This window comes from Narcine bancroftii, chromosome 1 (genome assembly GCF_036971445.1).
Source record: "Narcine bancroftii isolate sNarBan1 chromosome 1, sNarBan1.hap1, whole genome shotgun sequence".
Lineage (NCBI taxonomy): Eukaryota > Metazoa > Chordata > Chondrichthyes > Torpediniformes > Narcinidae > Narcine > Narcine bancroftii.
The window spans coordinates 252,517,566-252,542,328 of NC_091469.1; the positions used below are offsets into that span (position 1 = coordinate 252,517,566).

The window sequence follows — 24,763 nt, forward strand, 5'->3', positions numbered from 1 at the left end:
TGAACCACAGACCCCTTTTTGTACTATTTATTTTGAAATGTAATTTATAGCAACATTTGCACTGTAATGGTGCCTCAAAACAATGAATTTAGTGACAACAAATTCAGATTCATAATTGCATCAAAACGATGGTTCCAGGATAGGTCTTCAGAGATGTTGACACCCAGGAATATGAAGTTTCTTACCCTTTCCACTACTCATCTTTTGATGAGGACTGGTTTGTATTCTTCTGGCTTTCCCTTTCTGAGTGTGTTTGTGATAGTGACACCACTCAACGAGTTGATCGATCTTACTCCTGTACACTTCCTCATTGTCATCTGTGATTCTGCCAACAACAGTGGTGTCATAAGCAAATTGATAGATGGCATTTGAATTGTGCCTTCCACATAGACATGGGTATAAAGAGAGTAGAGCAGTGGGCAAAGCATGCATCCTTGAGGTGCGCCTATGCTGACTGTCAGTGAGGAGATGTTGTTAAGGATGCACATTGACGGTGGTCTTCCAATGAGGAAGTCAAGAATCTAGTTGCAGAAGGAGGTACAAAGGCAAAGATTTTGAAGCTTGCTGACCAGTACAGAGGGGACCTCTCACAGCATTTCATCACAGTAGATGTGAGTGCTACTGGGCGAGAGTCATTGAGGCAGATCCCCTGCTTTTCTTGGGATGGTATGATTGATGGCCTTTTGAAGTAGGTGGGAATCTCCAACTACAGCAATGAGAGATCAAAAATGACCATGAGGGCTCCAACTAGTTGGATGACACAGATTTTCATTACCCTGCCAGGTACACCATCAGGGCCTTACACCTTGCTAAGGTTCACCATCTGGAAAGATGTTTTGACTTTGGCTCTGAAGCATATATTACAGGGTCGTCAGCTTCTGCAGGGGTTCTCACGGGTACAGTTGGATTCTCCTTTTCAAAGCGAACATTGGAGACTGAAGCATCACAGCCATTTATAGTTTCACCTTGTCAGATGTAATGGCCTACAAGCCATTGAAAATAAAATTTCATTGCCTTCATCATTGCAGACAAGCCAAGCTGACGTCAAAACTATTACGATGATCAATGTGACATTTCTGCAAACAGAAGACTGGAATTCTGAGGCCCAAGACGCAGAACCTGAAGAGCACTCAGAAGTAAGAATGGCAAGAGAATGGGGCTACATTTTGTGTCCAGAGAATTGTGGCTCATTGTCACTTATGAATGCCTCTGGAATGCCATGTCATGTGAACATAGATCTCAGATGAACAATTACATTTGTTGGACTGAGCTGTGCTATTTCTATATATCTAGAGAAATAGTCCACCACTAGCAAATAGGTACTGTCTCTGAGGGTGAATATATCTGCATCTAGTTTTTGCCAGGGCCTGTCTGGAAGTTTGGTTGACATCAGAGGTTCTTTTGAATTTGCCCTTTCCTTAATACATTCTCTGCATTTAAGGACAAGCTCACTTATCTGACTGCTTAGTTCAGGCCATCACACTGTCTGACTGGTGCGTTCCTTGCACTTTACTATCCCCGGTGGCAGCACACTATCATGCCAATCACTGAAGTATTCACGGGCTTCTCATGACTATTGCATAAGCATTCATTTTGCAGACAGCACAATTGCAGTTTTGTCATAACTTACATTCAAAATCATCAAAACTTACCTGCATGCCAGGCAGACATGTGAATGAATTTTCAGACCACAAGAGGTCATAGTTTTCTGTATGATTTTGCTATGTGTAACTTGGCCATTGTTTTTCCAGCATTGTATCTCAAAAGTTTGTAATTGGTTTAAAAGCACTTTTGGACACCTAGTACAAATACAAAGGATGCAGTAGAAATGCAGATTTTTCTTCTGACATACTTTGATGTAGTTTAGTGATGACTTACGTAATGATTTCACTTAAATGTTTATCTATTTAGCTAAGCATCTAGCCACAATCTCCTAAAAATGCATTTAATTACCTATATCTTTGTTAATTTCTGAAATTCTGGTAAATATATCCACGTCACTGGCATCTTGAATTCTTTCTCTGAAGTTACCTGCAAATTTGTAATAAACAATTACAGATTTTAATTTTCAAATCACAATAGATGATGGAGCAGCTGGTGGAAAGATAGATGCAATGTGCAGTGACACTGGGGAACGACAAGCAGAGATTGGGGCATGAATGCAGTCAGTTGGATGGGTCAAAATGTGTTTAATGTAAGGAGTGTCAAGAATAAGGGAAATGAATCAATATGTGGAATTATGAAATTGCGGCCATTAGAGACAAGGGTGGGTTTAGCTGATTGATGTTCTGGGGTTTAGATTTTTCAAAAGTGATAGGGAAGGAGGTAAAAGAGAGGAGGGGGAGTAGTATTGCTAATCAGGGATAATTTAACAGCTTCTGAAAGGGAAGATGCCATGGAGGCAGTGTGGGAGTAAATCCAAAACAGGAAAGAGCAATCACTCTATTGGGAGTATTTTATAGGCCTAATAACCACCAGGTCACTGAGGTGTAGATAAGTAGGCAGATTTTGAAAAAAAGTGTAAAAATAACAGGATTGTTGTCATGGGAGACCTCAACTTCCCTAATATTAATTGGCACCTCCTCAGTGCAAAAAGGTGAGATGGGGCAGAATTAATTAAGTGCATCCATGGATTCCTAACTTAGTACGTGGACAGGCCGACTGGAGAGGCCATGCTGAATCTAGTACAAGGCAATGCTGCATGGGAGTGGGGTGGGATGGATGAGCATTTCAGAGACAGTGACCATAATTGCCTGATCTTTAGTATAGCTATGGAGAAGGATAGGAGCAGACAAAATAGGACAGTGCTTTATTGGGGAACAGCTAATTACAATGGCAGTAGGCAGGAGCTTTGGAAGTAAATTTGGAACATGTTCTTGGGGAAATGCACAGTAGAAATGTAGAGGATGTTTAGAAAACAAATGTTCACATTTCTAAATAGGTATGTCCTATTGAGACAGGGAAAAGGATGGTAGGGTAAACGAGGCATGGTTGACAAGAAAGGTGGAACAATTTGTTAGGAAGGGCTCATGACCAATGTAAAGTAGTCAGGAAGGAATTTAAAAAGGGATAGGGGTTTCCTTAATCCAACTTGTAAAGGCTTTTCTGTACCTGCTTTTAGTTCTCCTCAAGAATTCTATGCATATGTGAAGAGCAGGAGGATAACTAGAGTGAAGGTTGGTCCGCTCAGGGATAAAAGTGAGAATGTGCCTCGAGGCAGAGGAGCTCCTTAATTATATTTTACTTCAGTGTTCATCACGGAGAGGAGACAGTGAATGGGAGGTCAGTTTAGAACAGGCAAATATCATGAAGCACCTTAAGGTCAAGAAAAATGAAATGCTGGAGCCTCAGATAGATGTCCTTGGGACCAGACAGAATATACCCCTGTTTAATATAGGAAGCGAGGGAAGAGATTGCTGGGACACTGGCAATGATCTTTGTATCCTCTCTGGTCACAAAAGTGGTACTGGATGATTGGAAGATGATGTGTAGTTCTTTTGATCAATAAAGAAAATCCTAGGAATTAAGGATAAGTGAGTATTAAATCAGTGGTGGGCAAACTATCAGAGAGGATTCTTAGGAACATGATTTGAGTATTTAGAAAAGCATAGTCTTCTCTGGAATAGTCAGCATGACTTCGTAAGGAACAGGTTGTGCCTCATGAGAATGAGTTTTTCGAGGAGGTGACAAAAATTGATGTAGGGCGGTGAAAGTGGTGTATATGGATTTTAGTAAGGCATTACCAAAATGTTGGAAATATATCTTTACCTCCAATGGACACTTCGTGGCTGGGTGAGTTCCTCCAGCATTTGTGTTTTTACAACAATCACTGTGTCTGTAGACTTTCATGTTTCACTTTGCAAGGCATTTGACAAAGTTTGCCAAATTCGACAAAGGCTCATTGAGAAACTCGTGAGGGATCTACAGAAATTAGGCTGTGCGGATTTGGAATTGGGTTGTTACCCACAGAAGGCAGGGGATGGTATTAGATGGAATGCATTGTACCTGGAGGTCAGTGACTAGTGGTGTTTTGCAGGGATGTGTTCTGCGAATCCTGCTCATTGTGATTTTGGATGAAGTGGTGAGATGGGTCAGTAAGTTTGCAGATCACACAAAGGTAGGAGATATTGTGAATAGTGTAGAAGGATGGGGAAGTTAGGATGCAGAGTTGGGTGGAAAAGTGGCAGCTGGAGTTCAATCTGGAACGTGTGAAGTGATGCACTTTGGAAGATTGAACTTGAAGGTGGAGTACATGTTAATGGCAGGATTCTTAGCAGTGTGACAGAAACGAGGGATCATGGGGTCCAAATCCTTAGATCCCTCACAGTTGCTGCTCAAGTTGTTATGGTAGTTAACAGGGTGTATGGTGTACTAGCTTTCATTTGTTGAGGAAGTGAGTTAAAGAGTTGCAGCTCTATAAAACTCTGGTTAGACTACACTTAGAGTATTGTGTTCAGTTGTGGTCACCACACCATTGGATTGGCCGCTGCCTCCAGGGATGAATCATTGTAACCTATACTTAGTTACCAGTGTAGAGACCAGGGCAGGAACATTTAACTCCAGGAAGGAGTGCAGAGTAGATTGACAAGATGTTGCTTGGATTGGAGAACAGGTCTTATGAAGGAAGGTTGACCGAGCTAGGACTTTTCTTGTTGGAGAAAGGAGGATGAGAGGTGACTTAATAGAGGTGTTTAATAGCCAGCATCTTTCCCCAACATGACAATACCAAATAACAAGGACATTTGTTTATGGTGATTGGCAGAAAGTTTAGGGGAGATGCCAGAGGTATTTTTTTCTAATTTTACACAGTGGTGGATACCTTAAATGCATTGCCAGGGATGGTAGTGGAGGCTGGTACAATAGGGACATTTAAAAGACTCTTAGAGGATTATGAGAAGTGAGATTGGAAAGGGTTAGTTTCATGCTGGAATAAGTGTATATAGGTCCGCACAACATTGTGGGTCAAAAGACTCATACTATTCTATGTTCTAAAACAGTAGGCATTGTTTCCCAATTTACCCATGCAATTTTAATGAAGTATTTTTCGCCATCATTTACCTCTTCTATGTGCTAGACTTGATATTTCCATCTACTTTCACACTTTAATGGAAGTCCAATTTTACTGGAAGATTTATTTCCCTCAAACTCCTACAAAGTGGATGTGTGCTCCCATCAGTTTTATTGGTGATCAATAGTTCTGTCTGATCGCCATGATTTATGTCTGATAATATAACCATTAGTCATGGCAAGAAGGGCAGCTTTACATGACTGCAATTTTCCATATAGTTTCCACAAATGATTCCTTTCAAACTTTCTTCAACATTTATGAAGATGCTCAGATATTTCCTATTATGCAATCGTGGAATGTAGGGAACTGGAAGCTAAGTGAAGGGATTAGGAGCTTTAAAGAGTTTCTAATACCCCAGCTCAAACTCGTTTGGATGAACCATTGTAACCTATAGTTAGTTACCAGTGTAGAGACCAGGGCAAGAACATTTAACTACAGGGTAAAAGTAAAACTCCACATAGCTTAAGGGAGAAAAAGAATTGTTGTCACTTTGAGTCAGAATCTTCATCCTGACCATTCCATTTTCCCCCAAAGGTGCTGCTTGACTCACTGAGCTCCTCCATCAGATTATGTTTTGCTTCAGGTTCCACCATCTGCTGCCTCTTGTGTTTCCTGCACAAAGCTAAAGCATTACAAGATAACCTTCTGCAGGAATAACTATATTTATATCTAGCACGCATCTGCAAGTACTTTGTGTGAAATGTTTTCACGAGAGAAGGGATAAAACAGATGAGAAAGTATAAAAATTATGTAAAACTCCAAAGAGTAAGAATTTGTTCTCTGACGATGACATCCTTGTTGTCATCACCTTGTAATAAAGTGAGGAGTGCAGATGTTGCCTGGATTGGAGAACATGTCTTTTGAAGCAAGGTTGACTGAGATTGGGTGAACCAAATTGGTAAGGGTAAGGATGAAGAGAATTTCGTAGAATGCATGTGGGATTCTTTTCTAAATCAGCATGTTGAAGAACTGACAAGGGAACAAGCCATTCTAGACTGGGCATTGAGTAATGGAGAAGGGTCAATTAACAATCTTGTAGTGAAGAATCCCTTGGGCAAGAGTGACCACAATAGGGTGGAATTCTTCATTAGAATGGAATGTGACAGAGTTGATTCAGATACAAAGGTTCTGAATTTGAAGAGGGGTAACTTTGATGATGTGAGATGTGAGTTGGTTAAAATAGATTGGCAAATGGTACTTAAAGGACTAACGGTAGAAACGCAATGGCAATCACTTAAGAATAGATTGGAGCAAGTACATTTCAATTTGTAAAAAGAATAAATTAAGGAGGATACTGCATCCATGGCTAACAAGGGAAATCAGGGAGAGTATCAAATCCAAAGAAGCAGCATATAAATTAGCCAAAAAAATAATATTCTTGATGATTGGGAGAAATTCAGAGTTCTGCAGAAGAGGACAAAAGGATTAATTAGGAAAGGTAAAAGAGATTATGAGAGGAAGCTGGCAGGGAACATAAAAAGAGTTTTCATAGATACATTAAGAGAAAGAGGATGGTTAAGACAAATGTGGGTCCATTGCAGACAGAAATGGCTGAGTTAATCATGGGGAGAAAAGGTATGGCAGACAGTCTGAATGACTACTTTAGTTCTGTCTTCACCAAGGAGGACATAATTAATCTTCAGGAAATTGTTGAGGATAGGGGACCTAATGTGAGGGAGGGTATAAAGGAAATAATTGTAAATCGAGAGTTTGTATTAGTTAAATTGTAGGGATTAAAGGCGGATAAATCCCAGGGACAGATGTTCAGCACCAAAGAGTGCTGAAGGAAGTAGCCCAGGAAGTAATGGATGCATTAGTGATAATTTTTCAAACCTCCTTAGATACTGGATTAGTTCCTGAGGATTGGAGGGTGGCCATCGTGGAGGGTGGCCAACGTAACCCCACTCTTTAAGAATGGAAGGAGAGAGAAATCGGGAAACTACAGACCAGTTAGCCTGACATCGGTCGTAAGGAAGGGGCTAGAATCAGTTATTAAAGATGCAATCGCAGTACATTTGGAGAGTATCATCGGACAGAGTCAGCATGGTTTTGTAAAGGATAATCGAGTCTGACGAACCTAAGAGTTTTTTGAGGATGTAACCAGTAGAGTGGATAGGGGGGTATCGGTGGATGTGGTATATCTGGACTTTAGTAAGGCATTTGATAAGGTTCTGCACAGAAGACTAGCATATAAACTTAAAGAGCATGGTATAGGAGGTATGGTATTAAGGTGGTTAGAGAACTGGTTGATGGACAGGAAGCAAAGAGTAGGTATAAATGGGTTCTTTTTGGAATGCCAGCCAGTGACTAGTGGGGTACCGCAGGGCTCCATGCTGGGGCCACAGTTGTTTACAATATAAATCAATGACTAAGATGTGGGGATAGCAATATCTCAAAATTTGCAGAAGACATGAAATTGGGTAGCGGGGTTGGCTGTGTTGAGGATTCTAGAAGGGTACAGAGTGATTTGGACAAATTAGGTGAGGGGGCCAAGACATGACAGATGAAATATAATGTGGATAAATGCGAGTTTATCCACTTTGGAGGTAAGAACAGGAAAGAGGACGATTATATAAATGATATCTGTTTAGGAAAAGGGGAGATACAGAGAGACTTGGGTGTTGCTGTGCATCAGTCGTTCCAGGTGCAGCAGGTGGTGAGGAAGGCAAATACTATGTTTGCATTTATAGCAAGAGGATGCGAGTACAGGGATCCTGCTACAGCTGTACAGGGCCTTGGTGAGACCACATCTGGAGTACTGTCTCCCTATCTGAGGAAAGACCATGGAGGGGGTGCAGAGGACAAAAGGATTAATTAGGAAAGGTAAAAGAGATTATGAGAGGAAGCTGGCAGGGAACATAAAAAGCGATGGAGGGGGTGCAGAGAAGATTCACTAGGATGATATCAGGGATGGAAGGACTTGGAAGAAAGGTTGAATAGACTAGGCTTGTATTATCTGGAATTTAGAAGATTGAGGGGGGATCTTATAGAAACACATAAAATTCTTAAGGGATTAGACAGACTAGATACAGGAAGGTTGTTTCCAATGCTGGGAAAAACCAGAACCAAGGATCACAGTTTAAAGATAAGGGGAAAGTTTTTTAGGACTGAGATGAGGAAAAATTTCTTCTCTCAGGGGGTGTTGGATCTGTGGAATTATTTGCCACAGGAAGTAGTTGAGGCCGGTTCCTTATCAATATTTAAGAGTAGGTTAGATTTGGCCCTTGTGGCTAAAGGGATCAAGGAGTATGGGGAGAATTACCTTTCCTAATTAATCCTTTTGTCCTCTTCTGCAGAACTCTGAATTTCTCCCAATCATCAGGAATATTATTTTTTTGGCTAATTTATATGCTGCTTCTTTGGATTTGATACTCTCTCTGATTTCCCTTGTTAGCCATGGATGCAGTATCCTCCTTAATTTATTCTTTTTACAAATTGAAATGTACTTGCTCCAATCTATCCTTAAATGATTGCCATTGCGTTTCTACCATTAGTCCTTTAAGTACCATTTGCCAATCTATTTTAACCAACTCACATTATCAATTATATTGAATGGTGGTGTAGACTTGAAGGGTCTATGTTTCTACTTTTCTTGGTAGAGCAAGGAAGATGAGAGGTGTATAAGATTATGAGGGTGCAAGTTAGCACCTTTTCCCCAAGGTGACAATAGCAAATAATAGCAAATAATATGTTTATGGCAAATGGCAGAAAGTTTAGGGAGATGCCAGAGATATTTTTTAAATTCTAATTTTACATAGCAGTGGGTCCCTGAAATGCATTACCTGAGTTGATGGTGGAGGCTGGTACAATAGGACATTTAAAAGACTTTTAGATAGCCATATGAATTCAAAAAAAGAAGAAAATTCAGAGAATTCTTCCATCAACATTAAGAATCATTTCAAGTGAGCATGTCTTTTGCTTGAAATCCAATTTGCACATGCTCAGGTTCACATCCAAATACGGACCACATTTAGAGTAGGAACAAGTTGAACTTCACTTTCTGATGGAGAAGGAGTCTTCACAAACTCCAACTAATTTGTTATAAATTGGACTACATTGCAGTCATTACTTCAGTGACAGGCTGAAGTGATTGTTCAGTGCAAATCATAGGCTTAGCAGAGCTGCAGCCAACCCCATGATCGACACTGAAGGGTGAACATAAAAATAAGAAAACAGCAGAAGCCATTATGGCCAGATAGATTTCCTCAAAAAATTTATGAGAATTCCTTCACATTTCCAAAAGCTTCCTCAGATGGCACAATAATGTCTTTATGGTAAGGTGATCAAAACTCATTGAACATTTACTGAAGAACTGAAACTGCAGGATGCATGTTGTGACAGGGTTTATGGAGACTTTTTGGGCAGGTGTTGCAGGGAAGTCCTTTAAACTCATAAGTGTAATTCAGAAATGCTTGGAGAAATAGTAACTGGTAAATATTCAATTTGAGTGTGGCCATTGCCCCAATGAATTTTTCAATTTTTTCATCAACTCCCTTTCAATAGATTTCTTGCTCGAGTGAAACTAATCCATAGGACTGGTGGGAAACTCTTCAATCTAGATCATGTCTACTCCAGGACCCAAATTACTCCAATCTCAGTGGTTGAGCCCCAGTATGCAGACAATGCGTGCATTTGTGCATATTTGGATGCCAAAATTTAGATTATTCTCAATTCATTCATAAAGCACCTGAGAAGATGTGCCTTATGCTTAACACCTATACCCATGGCCCTCTATCAACCTGCTCCCATTTTACAATATAGTTCTCCCATAATAAAGGTCTACAAAATGACTGTAATATGTGGACCTCTCCTCTTATCTGCAGACCCACATCTTGATTAAGGGAGGCACTAATGATGAAATTCATCATCTTCAGCTTCAACTACCTGAGAAAAAGAATGTTTGAAGATAAGGTCCTCAAACTGACACAAAATTAATAATTTCAAGGGTAACAGCAATCTTTGCTCACCTTAATGCTTTTGAGAATTGAATAAACCATAACAGACATTTCAAAAGCATAGAATTTCAATCCTTCGTGCAAAATTTCCCAGCTCTACTGCAAAGATAGGCAAATAAACATCACCTTTCCTAGCCCAAAGTCCCTACCATTAAAGCCTGAATCACCATCAAAGCATTAATCAGGCAGGCTACATCATTTGTCCTGTGACACCACAGCACCAAAACAGTCTATTCTGAACTCTGTCAATAGGAAATTATTCAAGGATATTCTTCTTGAACAAGTGTTGCTTCTTCATCAGTCCCAGGAATCTCTGATCTATGAAAGCTCAAAGTGGAGAACCACACCAAGGATCCATGTTTCAAAAGCAAACAAGTGTCAGAACATACATGTCATCTTCTAACGTATCTATACCACACCAGAATGCACAGCCTGGAATAGAAGCAAATCATCTCTAATCCTGCTATCTTAGAACACCTCTCCAAATCTTTTATAGCTTGTAGGTCTAGGATATTAATCAGAAAGCCAGTAGATTATATAATGCACACAAAGTCCACTGTGCTCTCCTGAAGTCTAAAGAGAAGTAATTCCTTTGTGAGTAGGACTGTCTTTTTGCTGTGGTGGGCAGAAAAATGACAAATGTGGCTTAGAAATCGTGGACTTCCACTGAGAGAGCAGGTCATGCTTAATATCATAGTCAAAGGGTGGTTTGTAGTACATCACACGTCAGTGAATGACTGACTTCAAATACTAATCTTTTAAGTGTATTGTTCATCAAACAGATCAAATTAGTCCAGAGCTTTTAGCTTTAAGCACTTTGCAAACTGACACATCTGCCACTTGTCCTAAGGTGCCCTTCCTTCTTTGCGATTTCACATAAATCCCCCAACCTCCAATAACAGTATCCAGCGGCAATTACTTGGTGAGTAAGTAGTTCAGTACTTGAATGTTGGTGAAAAACAAATTCCTGTATGGGCTTCAGGAGTTATTTGGTCAATCTGCAGCTGATTCGGAGAGGGCCCAGTCTGTGTAATGTGTGGACAGTTAGCACGGTATCAATAATAACAGGGTGTCACAGGTAGCATAGTGGTTAATGTAATGCTATTACAATGCCAGCGATCTGGGTTCAAATCCGGCAGTGTCTGCAAGGAGTTTGTACATTCTTACTGTGTCTGTGTGAGTGTCTTTCAAGTGCTCTAGTTTTCTCTCACCTTTCACAAACTAATAGGGATTGTAGGTTGGGGGGGGGGTAAGGGCTTGTAGGCTGGAAAGCCTGTTACTGTGCTGTTATGTAAATAGAGAAATAATAAAATTCATCATTGAGGGAGGGGTAATAGGGCACTAGGAAAATAATGGGAATCAAGATGTATTAATGAAAGGGTAATCACGATTGACAAATCTGTAAGAGCTTTTTGTGCAAATCAGTGGATAAACTTGGACTTTCAGAAGCTTTTGATAAGTGGCTATGAACCAAAATTGGAGCACATTGATTGAGGGTTAATGCTGACATGGACTGAGGATTGATCAATTGACCAAGCAGGTTCAGTAGGGGTAACATTTGATGCTGAATGTCATGACCAAATTGAATTTAACTTTTAAGGTCGTATGAAGTTCCAAAGTGTTTTTTGACCGGCTTGCACTGACCTCCATTACTGTTTATTGTACAAGCATTTACTAACACTGACTTGCATTACTGTTTACTATAATTGTGGTAATATTTGATGCTGAATGTCATGACCATATTGAATTTAACCTTTAAGGTCATATGAAGTTCAAAAAAATTGAACTTGCACCAAGGACATCTTAAATAGTTACTGTGCTGTGCATCAATATACATTCAGAATAAAAACAAGTGGCCAAACCTAGTTTAATATGGGCCCAAAAGAAACAAAAAAATATTTATGCAGAATTACCATGAAGTTTTTTGGGTATTTTGTTTCAACCACGTCGTCAACATCTGAGTGTTTTATTTCCCGGGTAATGCCGGGTATCCTGCTAGCATTAAATAATTTGGATGAGAAAGTCAAGTATGTTATATCCAAGTCTGTTGATAATTTGACACTGGGTGGTTTGGTGAATTGGAGGAGGATGAAAAGAAGCATCAGAGAATAATAAACACTCTAAGTGACTGGGTGAAAATATGGTAAACATTCAAAATACATACTTATTCATTTTAGAAGAAAAACTTTTTTTTACATGTTAAAGGATTGAAAAGTTTTGATGTTCATTAGTACCCAGGTACATAAATCAGTGAAAATTAACATGATGCCGCACGGATTTAGGAAGATGAATAATGTATTGACTTTTATGGTGAAATGATTTGAGTACAAGAGTAAGACAAATTATTTCAGATCTATAGGGCTCTGATAACACAGCTTATGGAGTACTGTAAGTGTAGTCTTCTTTGCCAAGGCAAGACCTACTTGTGATAGAGTGCAATGACGATTCACCAGATTGATTCCTGGGAAAAGGAGATTGTTATATGATGGCATTAACGTATCTATATTTTCATTTATGAAAAAGGAAAGGTGACACAATTAAAACAAAAAAAATCCTAACAAAGCTTGACATGGTGGAAGAAGAAATAATGTCTGCCTTGGATGATACATCTAGAACCAGAGATTTGTCTTACAATGAGAGGTTCTTCTGAATTATACTCAAAACAGAAATGGATAGATTTTGAATATTAAGGGAATCAAATGATGTGGGATTACTATTGGAAAGAGATATAGATGTAAAAAAATTATTCAAAATTACATTGAATAGCAAAATGTCAGGTGAAACGTTGACTGTCTATGGCCTTCCATGGATGCTGCCTGAGTTCCTCCAGCATTTTATGTGTTGCTGCAACTATTTTTGCTTCTCTGTTCTTGGGTCTCCCAGTGTATGTAGTTTCCCTTTATATTGTGGGAATATCAAAGAAGTAGCATGCCATGCTCCTGATTCTACTGAGACTGAAACATGAAAGCTCAGCAAATAAAGTTATGTTCATAAGGGGGCCCAACTAATGATGTCAATGGATATGAATTTGACTCTAAGACATCAGATGAGCTAACAGGGATCACATATACAATTGCATCGTTTAATTTCATAATTGGGCAAGATTTCTCTTGGAAAGAAAGTCAAAAGTTTATTTCTCACATTATTCCCTTGTAAAGTGAGTAGGGTTCTTCTGTAAGCATTGTAATATGTAATCTCTAACATTCGTAGTCATGTAAACACAGTTTACAGATCTAGAAAGTAATGAAGTGATCACTGATACGATGTATTCAGTAAAAATAGAAGTCTGCAATTAAAGCAAAGTATATGTAGGTGTCTGCAGATTTTCGTGTTTTACTACTACAGTATATGCAGGATTTTCTGATTCCATATTAATTCTATACTCTGCCTTTTCCCACAGTGCTTCGAAACAATCCCTGTAGTTGGTTAATATGAGACTTACAATATAATAAGCAATTTCATGAGTACAAATTGCGGCTGCACGATTTCCACACAAATGACTGACGAGCAAAATTGAGACCCATAGTATTGATGAATCAATAGCAGAATGAATAAGGAAATGGCATAAAGGTAGAGACAGTAGCAAATGGTTGCTTTACAAAGTGGAAAATCATGGACAATATCATTCACAGATCTCAGAAAAGGGCACTATTCTTAGAATAATGTCACGTTACCTCCTTTCTTGGGCTTCCCTAACTTTTATGACACATGCATTTCTCGAATATCAAGTGTTCACTCCTGTTCTTTACTGAATCACTTTTCAATTATCAGTAAGTTAGAAGGAAAATGTTCTCACTGCTCTGGCAACCCAAATTCCATCCTGATTTGTGTCAAGTTCGCACGTTCTTGCCATGATGACATAGGTTCTACTCAACTCCTTACCCGCATACTCTGGCTTCTTTGCACATCCCAAAGGTATAAGGGTGAATAGATTAATTTGTGGATGGGTGAGTGGTAGAACCTGGGAGTATTGATGGAAAATGGGGTGCTTGGGGAGGAAATCAGTGAGGAAATAGATTGCTCTATGAGCTGGCATGGGCTGAAATGGCTTCCATCTATTCTGTGTGGTGAAACAGCAACATCTTAAAAAATATGCAAATGATAGAAATTGACCAACCCTCCATGGAAAGGCACTGAAACAAGCAATTATGACATCAACTGACAATTATCAATGTTATGCAGATGAAAGAGCCGAGAATGTGATTATGATTTGTTGGGTTTATGGTTGTTGAAGCCCATATTTTTCGAGTACATTATTTCTTTTTATTCCAAAAATCCCGTTTTCCAATTTTCTAAAATTAACATTTGTCATTTTTTTGTAAATTAGTTGTTAGATACTTGTTTTACCTTCAAATCTGAAAATATCTGGGTTTATATTCTATACAAGAAACAAACCTTGTAATGTCTTTGTTGAATTATTCACCTGCATTAAAAGAAAATTATATTACAAAAATAATGACAAATAACTAAATATTGCTGACAATTTTCTTTTTCTCTTACCATAACTGGTTTGCTCCATGATGTGCTCATCAGGGTTAAGATTAATGCTGCCCCAAAGATAAAATCCATCTTCTAATGTTAGATCATTATTTGTACATCTGCCTTTAAGAGTCTTAGAATTGGGATATTATTCTAAATAAATGAACAACATGTCATTTATAATAGAAAATAAAACCAAGAATATCATGCTTTTAAATATTCCAATCATTGTTATTAAATATAATAAAGAAAAAAAGAGCTGTTTAGAGCAATATATTTATATTAATTTTAACTGAAACATAGCTAATAATTAAATATTGTTAAAATCAAAGTACCTGTAATCAAAATCACTATCTTGGTTTGTTTTGATTTTATCCCCTTTGCATAAATTTGAAAGACACAAAATAGAATACTGATTGTGTTGAAAAGTGTTTTTTAATGTGATTGATATTAAAACATTCAGCAAATTTATGTTGAGAAAAATTGTAACTTTTATCAATGTAACTTTTAGCTTGAAACTAACCTGTATTTTACTAAACTTGTATGTAAACATTCATTGAATTCAGTTCAAATCAAGTACTGAAATAAAATTTAGCAAGCACTTCATTACAATACAAATAGTTCCCTTAAAATTGATCGTCTAACCAACACCAATCAATATCCATTTTATAAAAATGATACATTTCTGCAAAGTTTTTAATTTTTTCTGAATTGAAGATATTGATAGTAGTAAGGAAGTCCAAGCTTTGCTCTCTATCCTCACTCTGCCTGACTGGAGCTGGAGAACCTGGTTGCTAGCCATTTTAACACCCATTTCCAACTCTCACACTGACTGCTATCCTCAGCCCCCTTCATTGCCAGGGTGAGGATGTTTGAAAACAGTACCTCATTTCACCAAGGCTGACTGTAATCCAATGGTATGAACAATGAATTATCTTGCTTTGAACAATTCCCTAGGTCTCCTTCTCATCCACTCAGGTTCTCTCACATATACCCTCCTTTCAAAACCCCAGCCCTGACACCCAGTTCCTTTAACCTTCTCCACTTGCTCACCACCCACCCACTGTTCCCATCCTCCCTTATATGGTATCACCTACCTTCTTCCTTCAGTAACTGTACCCACCATCACTCTCCCTTCACCCTCTTGACTCTATCTCCCTTTTCTCTCAATGTCTGCTTCTACATATCACCGTCTTCGTCTTCCAACCCAACCATCCTGACTCCATTTTTGTCATTTTTCATCCTTCCTCGGTCCACCTTTCACATACTGACCCCATCCCCTCTTCTCCTTAATATTGTCTGTTATCCTTCTCCATTCACAATCCTGAAGTAGGGTTTCAACCCAAAATGTTGGTCTATTTCCTTACATGGATGTTGCTTGACCCACTGAGTTCATCCAGCAGCATTTTTTTGTGTTTTAAGCCTTTCTTCAATCAGCTTCTCGACAAATTGTATTTTTTCATCAAAGAGTTCATAGAATTAATGACATAAATCAGACTATTCAATTGAATTATAACATGATAATCAGAATATCTTTTATCATCATTTTTGCTGCAATTTACATACTTCCACCATTAAAACTTTGGCTCATTGATCACTCACAATCTGCAGTGTTGCATGGCCATGAACAGCACTGAACTTGGTCAGGACTGTGGATTGCATGGGGGATGAACGGGCATAGTAAAGATATTACCAATTGTTGCCCACAATTCCCCTCACCTCTACAAGAGAGTTGCAACTGGAATTTGGCTGCCATGATGATGTAGCCTTTAAACTTCCTTAAAAGTTTGACAACCTATTCTATGCATTTGTCAAAAATACAGCATTGCAATAAGTCTGCAGGTTCTCTGCTGAGAACATCTGTTTCAAATTTTGGCCAATTTCACAATTTTTTCATGGGTGACTAAAATCACTAACCAAAATGTAGTTTTTTTGGAAAATGTACATTGCTGATGTCTGGTTGACTTGAGGAATTTGTCTTTAAAAGTCAACATCCTATATTGGTACACAGTAACATTTCAGAAGTTGAGCTGATTAAAATACTGTCCTGTTCTAATGCTAATTTTTGGTGTAAAAATTCTAACACTATTGTAAATCTGCAATTTTTCATGGTGCCAAATGCAACAATGTTGGAGCTCACCAAAAAAAATGATGCAGTGTCTCTGTATCCGTGTCCGTGAGCAAAAACTTCAAAGATCCACAACCTTCTGCAAGAATAAACTCCTCAACCTCACCTTAAACAGACCATTTATTTTAAAGCTAGGCCTTCAGTTCTATGATCTCTGTGAAGCTGGTGAGGGGCATGACAACATGCAGCGGGCTGGGATTAGCACAACCCAGTCCCATTTTTTTTAACAATAGAGCTCTACGTTCATGGAATTTATCTAGTAAAGCTTTTGCATTACCTCCAAGGTAAATATATTTCCTGAATTAACTAGATGAAAACTCTAGACAGTAGTTTAGGCCTGGTCTCGTCAACCCTAGATCCACTTGTACAGTCATCCCTACTTCTATCCTCCACTATTTTTCACAAAAGGCCAATCTATTTTGTGTTTCCAATTGCTTTTATATGTCAAAGATTTCTTTCGACACTGGCATCCATGAGTCTGATTATCTGTTAATAGTTTGATTATCTGTTCTTCCTGCATTTCTCCATATTTATTATCCTATATCCCACTCAATTAACCTGACTACAGTAAAACTGGTTATCTAGAATTCAAGCAACCAGCAAAAAAAATAAGGTAAATAAATAAATACAAATTTAAAAGTAAATACGAATAAAAATTTATAAAATATTTAAAATTGTAAATGTTCTTTGAACAGAACACCCTTTGATGACCCTTTGGTGAAGTTAGGTGCAAATATTCAGCCGGGGTGGGCCTTGGATGGTTATGCTTTTTGAAGCAGCTGTTTGAATAAAGTTGTGTTTGAATAAAAGACCTCACCCAGGATTAAAAGCTGGTTGATGCCGTTTGCCATTGGGGTGACTCTTTATTCCTGCTTAGTAAGAGTCTTTATTAGAATATAATTAAGTATATTAGTAAGGCTATATCTGTACACTTGGTGGGGGGTGGGTAAATTATGATGGGGGCATGGGGCTTGTATTACCTGAGTAAAGTGGACTTTATATCATTAAGGACCACAATCCTGATTTTAAAAAATACTTTAGATTTTGCACTGTCTTCTATCTTTTAAACTGTTTATTCTTAATGCTGTAATATTAGTTAGGCATTCTAAGAGTGGGCCTCAAGCAACTGGAAAACTTGCTTATCCGGCATCCACCAATCCCTGTAGGCGCTAGGTACCATGAGTTTAGTATATATCCCAGTGAGGATTTTGACTTTGTTGCAATTTATTTTTCCAACTCCAAATCATTAAATTATTTTGAAACAATAGACTCCGTCCCTTCACCTCAATTGCCAATAATGTAACCCAATATTCTTACTCTCTTTCCTGCTTAACTAATCCCTGCTCTCCTCATGTTTTCAATATCAAGGCCCTCATCTTGTTCAGTACCTTTTGGAAATCCAAATACATGATCTCATCTGTCTTCCTTAATTTTATTTTGCATAAATTCAGCAAATCATCAAACACAACTTCCTCTTCATAAAATGAAGCTGACTCTATCTAATTATAACTTGAAGTGAGTCGGCCTTTTCCCCAACGATGTTTCTTAGTCTAATAGTATAGTTCCCCGATTTCTCTCCCTCCATTTTGAATTAATGGTGTTTCTTTCAGGATTTTTCAATCTGCGGAATCTATAGAATTATGAAATATCACCAGAAAATTTGAGTAGGTAAAAATAAATCTCTATTTTTTTGACAGAGTAAAACCAGATAACTGATGGGGCGCAGTGAGTCAATGACTTGTTCTTAGTCTGTCATCCGTTGTCCACCTGGTTCAGGTTGCTTGTTTTCCCATTTTTTTTGTTGGACATGACTTCTGCTCTCCAATTTTCAACTCCCACATTCTCCCATCTCTGCTCTTCAACCTAAGCCTCATTACCCCACTCATTGGCCGGACAACCTTGCATATACCTTATAGTCACACCAGTTCTATCCTTTCAGAAACATCCACCCATCCTTCCCGCATCTTAATGAGCTTCTTTTGTTTCATTTCTAGTTCTGAAGAAAGGCCTTTGACTTCAAACTTTAACTCATTTTCTCCTCCCACAATGCAACTTGACTTAATGGATATTTATAGTATTTTCTGTTTTTTATTTCAGATTACCAGCATCTTTTTTTTTTAAGTTTTCATTTGCTTGTTTTCTTTCCTTTCCAGTTCCAATGTTTCTCTTTCTAGATATTGCTTGATCTGCTGAACATTTCAGGCATCTTCCGTGTTCAATTCAAACTCTTTTCCACTGATGATCAAAGGCAATGCAATGCTGAGCTTGGAAGTCAATGTTCATTTACTGTATATCCATGAAGAGTACATGAAAACTGGTGTAGGAATTGGTGACCTGCCCCTTATGCTTCCCTCATCATTAGTGGTCTTTTCCAGCACCACATAGTCATACAGCATGGAACAGGCCTGTTGGCCCAACTCATTCATGCCAGCTGTTGGCATTCTGGACTTGTGATATTTGCTTACATTTGGCCCATATCTTTCAAAATCCTTCCCATCCATATTTGTTTAAATGTCTTTTGAACATTGAAATCGGACCTGCTTCATGTGAGAGTCCATTCCAGATGTGGATTACCAAGTGAAAATATTCTCTTAAATTTCTTCTCTCTCATTTTAAACAATCATCTCTCATCCCATTCTAGTGTCATACTATATACCCTGAATGTAAAATACTGTGAGCATTTCCTTTATCCATGACCCTTGAAGTCACTCCTCAGGCTCCCACACTCTAAGGAATAAAGACCCATCTCATTCAGCGTCTCTGTAACTCAAGCCCACGAGTCCTGGTAACATCCCGGTGAATCTCTTCTGCTCCCTTTCCAACTATGGCATTCTTCTGATTTTCCCCAGTATTAGAATCTCTCTTTAAATGTAATCAATGTTCTAGCATTAAAGCCTCCTCCAGGGTTGAAGATTCCAATGATCATCATCCACGACATGAACAAATTCCAATACATGTACACACTTTCAAGTGGAGTCAAAGACACAGGCATCAGAATCTCATCAAGCATGCTATGAATATGTCTTTTAGTAAGCTTTCCTCCATTGGCTCGAGATCCAGTTGTTACAGGATTTATTCTACTACTTCTGCACCACCATCTGTTGTCAGACTTTTTTTTAACCTCCATCTTGTAGCTGTATATCTGTGTTTATCCACCCACCCTTTAAAGAGGTATGGGAATTTACAATCCAATGATACCCAGCATTTTGTGGTTCACTGGCTCCAAGATGAAGATCTCATGCCCGTTCTCACCAAATCAATCTGAGAGGCTGTGTCTTTTTATAGGTGATATTTATTCATGGAAGAGATCACTTCTGTGGAGATGGTGGAATCTTTTATTTTGCAGTTATTTATTTCCCTGTGAGCACAGCCTGTTGAACGGCCCTTTCAACTGCCATTGCTTTGGAACCAATACAATGAAGGTAACATAGAGCAGATTAAATGTAATCAGTCCTGCAGAAATTGGCACGTCATGCATGATGCAGATATCCTGACAGTGTCAGAATCAGTTAATATTCTAAAAGATCCCAGTGTCTGCACCGGAAGTTTGCTGCCTTGGAGTACACATTCAGAACTGCAAGAATTTGGAAATCTAAGGAAAACCTTGCTGAAACCAAATCAGTTTAAAAATTAGCAGGAAATCTGACAATGCTGCTTATGAATCTCAACAATGAAATTCCTACATTTTAAATACCAAGGGGGTTGGGGGGGGGGGGGGGAGATGGGGAAACTGGGGTACAAGAGATTTCAAAAAAATTTGTAAAACTTGAGTAATTAAGTTGGAAAGTTACAAAATAATTTAGAAAACACATCCCATTAATTGCCTTCACCTTTAAGTTGCAAGAGGTCCCCAAGAAAAGGGATCGAGCTGTGATGCAAGGCCCTTTCATACAGTCAAAAAACCGAGTGTAAAGGCAGAGATTCTCCACCCTTACCTTGGGAAAATTACCTCCATGAATGCGCTGTGGCCGGCTCCAAGGCTCCGACTGCAATCCATCTTGGGGAAGGGTCAGCGGCGGAGCACTACGCTCCTGCATGAATGTACTGCCACTGCAAGTGGTTGGCTTGGGGTGGGCTGATGTTACAGTGATGTTGTCAGCCCACCACCCATCTCACTTACTCCCATCCCTCCACGACCCCCTCAGGGCAGGGGCGGCCGGCGGGGGCTGTCAGGGCAGAGGCGGCCATCAGGGCGGGCAGCGGGAGATGTCAAGGCAAGGAGTAGGGGCTGTCATTCCAGGGGCAACTGGCGGGGGCCATCAGGAAGCGATCAGTGTGGGCTGTGATAGCCCGCTGACCACTCCGGCACTTCAGAGGGCCTCTTCAGCTTTCGGGACCACTCGTCAACGCCAGCATTTTAATACGTGGCAGAGAAATGGCCATCATCCCTACCCATAATCCCCCACGCTGCTGGAACCACTCTGCATTTTCCAGAACAGTTCCAGCTGAGTGGGAGATTATGGGTAGGGAAGACATCCATTATTCTGCTGTGTATTTATGACGGTGGCGCCACAGCAACAGTCAACCTGCCTACAGTAGCTCCGGATGACACACCAAGGCACTGCTCTGCATAAAGGCAGCACTGGAGTAGCCTTTTAGGGCTGCTCCATGAACTGTTGTTTAAAATTTGTATCCGCCTCTGCAGCCAGCCTCGAAGCAGAGGTCCAGAATGAAAACACCTATTGACAGCCATTGTGGGGAGGGGAGGTAGCAGATATTTTACATAGAGACAAATGGGCTTTTCATTTTCAATGCACTGCATTATGTGATTTTCAAGGGTGACTAACAATATCACTTAAACACTGCAACAACAATGTTTGCAGAAATTTCTAGTTTAATGCATGTTGGATAATACCTGAGACTGACATGTCAACAATATCCAGGATATATCCTGTAACTTCTGAAATAATAGTACAAAAATCAGGACAGGACTATTACACCAAGAAAATCAAAAATAATCCAGATGCTGAAATAAAACAGAATGCCAGAAACATTCTGCAGATCAAGCAGCAAATGTGGAAAAAGAAAAAAAAACAAATGAATATTTCAGGTCAATAACCCTTTGCCAGTCACTGCCCATGGCGTTGTCCCAGGGATTCTTCCAAAATTTGCTTTCACGAATAAGGACATTTCTATGGATTGGAAACCTAGCCAGGGTCTCTATGTAAAAATTGACCTGTGATTACAGTCTGGGTGGATTACGAATGCCAGACTTCAAGAAATATTATTGGGCAGTCCAGTCAAGATACATCATCTCACTCTTCAAATTGACTTGGTGAGAAGGTGGCAGAGTACTTTAATATAAATGGGACAACAAGTTGCTATCTGGGAAAACAGACAGCCCTATACTAAAACAAATAATCTCCGTTTGGAATAAAATTAACCAAAATGTAGGCATCAAAGTGGGGCTGTCCACTAAAACACCTCTGACTCGAAATAGATCAATACCATTGACAGTGGGTAACAAGATCCTGGACACCTGGCGTTTTAATGGTGTGGAGGACAGTTATGAGTTGGGGTGGCTAATGTCATTTGAACAATTTAGGAATAAGTATGATTTATCAAATAAGACATTTCAACGCTAGCTTCAGATAAGATTTTTTCTACAGGACAAATTAGGTCTAACTATGGCCCTACCAGAGCACAGTGACATTGAGGCTTTTATTTGAAAGGGGGAATGTATCTCTTGCTCCAAGCAGGACCTAAAGAAGAGGTGGGAGTTGGATTTAGGAATAAGGATTGATGAGCATGACTGGAATTATTAATGTGCGGTACAGACTGGTACAATTTCCCACACCAGCTGTACATGACACCTCAAAAATTGAGCAGATCTAAATCAAAATGATCAGACCAATGCTTCAGATGTGACATTGCAACAGGAACCTTTGTACACTCAACCTGGACATACACCAGGTGAGACCCTTCTGGGTGGAACTGGACCAAGCCTTGGAAAAAAAAAATCACAGTTAAAGAATTTCCACAGGATCCAGAGCTGTTCCTTTTGGGAAACGTAATGGACATAATCCTTACGATGAACCTGTCCATATTTCAAATCCAATTTGTAATGATCGCATTGGCAGGGGCCAGGAAGTGCCTGGCGGCTCCGTGGAAATCTGACTCCTGCCTGAGCATTATGTGCTGGAACACGGAAATGTGAAGCTGGGTCCCCTTGGAGAAAATTACTTACAACTTAAGGAAAAAGTATAACACTTTCTTGAAAATTTAGCAACCTTACTTAAATTCCATAGGAGGGCTATTATCGTGTGGACCATCGCGCCTCGCCATCCTACCTTCTTCATCTATCCCTCAAGAAGTGGCGGGTGGGGGGGAGGGGGTCCATCCCATCCCAACCAGGAAAAGAGAAGCAGCTTGACCATTGGCGCTGTGTCCTGACAAATCCATAATGATGTCCATTTCATATCTTGGACGTGAACATTCTGAATGTTGTGTGTAACAGTGATTGGTTAAGTGTTAAATGTGGGAGTGGAGAGGGAGGGAGAGAGATGGCAGGAGCTTGAACTCTGCAGAAAACTACAAAATGGAGTCAATGCTGATCCTGTTTCATTGACACTGACAATGTTGATTGGAAAATCATCAATAAAATATTCAAACTACCCTTGGCCAGAAATGGGGAAGGAAACAAGTTTGTTTCAGGTTGCAGAGATGGGGGTGGGGGGGGGGGAAGAAAGTCCTGGCGCTGAAGGAGAGGAAACCAGCTGCCGGCTACAGGCTGCCAGGGGCCACAAGCCGATTGCCAGACAACGTCCCTTCACTGGGGCTCCGAGCACCACGTTCTGCGCTGTGACCTTGCACAGGCCCCCCCCTACCCCAACCCCCCTCCCCCTACCCCCCCACCCCTACCCCCTCACCCCTGCACCACCCTACCCATACCCCCACCCCTACCCCCCGACCCCTACCCCTTCCTACCCCTACCCCCACTATCTCTACCCCCTAACCCTACCCCACCCTACACCCTTACCCTCTACACCTAACCCCCTACCCCTACCCCTAGCCCCACCCCTACTCCCCCTATCTCTACCCCCTAACCCTACCCCTTACCCCTTACCCCTAATCCCCTACACCTGCCCCCACACCCCTACCCCTACCCCCACCCTTACCCCCACCCCCCACCTTTCAGGCGCCCACCATTAATTAGCACATGTGCTCGGACGAGAAACACTTCAACCATCAGTCGGCCTCGCCTGCCAGTCCGCTCCTCCGCCGGAACCGTCACGGCCGCGCGGTCGCTCGCTCCCCAACTGACCCGGACCCCGGTTCCCACCCGCCCGGGTCCGCCGGCCTGGACCCCGGTTCCCGCCCACGTGGGTCCGCCGGCCTGGACCCCGGTTCCCACCCGCCCGGGTCCGCCAGCCTGGATCCCGGTTCCCGCCCGCCCGGATCCCGGTTCCCGCCCACCCGGGTCCGCCAGCCTGGACCCTTGTTCCCCATTGCAGTACATCATAGACCCACCCCTGTAATTTATTTAGACCTAGCGCACGGTAACTCCACCCTCGGGGAAATCTCACACAGAACTGGGAAAATGTACAAACTCGTTCCAGTCAGCGCGGGATTCAAACCTACATCCATATTGCTGGCGCTGTAAAGGCGTTGTGATATCCACTAGCCCCAGGAAACTGGACCCAAACTGGCTGCATCACAACCAAGCTCTCCATTGCATCTCATCAATACCTTACCCAAAGTGTAATATCACAGCCTCATGCAAACTTTATTACATTTCAGACCAGACCCCAGAGCATTACCTTATCCTCTGTTGCCACAGTGTGACAGTACAGTGCTCATGCATTACATCATAGCTCTGTCCCATAACATTACAGAATAGTACCCTGGTCCTGCAGCAATTCATGAGATTCCCTTCCTGCTATATTATATTATACTGTCAACAATGCAGTGTTACATCATGACCTCTCATGGCAATATATTGCAGCCCGGAAACCTATAGCAGATTACAAATCCAGCACTGTAGCATTACATTACAACCTTTCCTTAACATTAGTGTCTCTCCCACAGCATTGCATCGTAGACCTGGCCCTGTAAAATTATGTGGGGGAACTGTTCCCACAATTTTAACCCAGTCTCAACCATAAAATATAAATACAAAGCTGGAGAAACTCA

At 40.4% G+C, this 24,763-nt stretch overlaps 1 protein-coding gene across 1 annotated transcript in view; it reads right to left on the reverse strand.

Annotated features, from left to right (window-relative positions):
* The window catches only part of LOC138755459 (astacin-like metalloendopeptidase), a 159,065-nt gene extending 135,189 nt beyond the window's left edge, over nt 1-23,876 (reverse strand). The window contains exons 1-4 of the mRNA XM_069921495.1: nt 23,777-23,876; nt 14,524-14,655; nt 14,419-14,446; nt 1,954-2,031 (exon numbers count right to left, since the gene is read on the reverse strand). Coding sequence (XP_069777596.1) covers nt 1,954-2,031; nt 14,419-14,446; nt 14,524-14,592 — 175 coding nt within the window. The 5' untranslated portion in view covers nt 14,593-14,655; nt 23,777-23,876. The remainder of the gene's footprint in view (nt 1-1,953; nt 2,032-14,418; nt 14,447-14,523; nt 14,656-23,776) is intronic.
* Between the last annotated feature and the right edge of the window lie 887 nt (nt 23,877-24,763).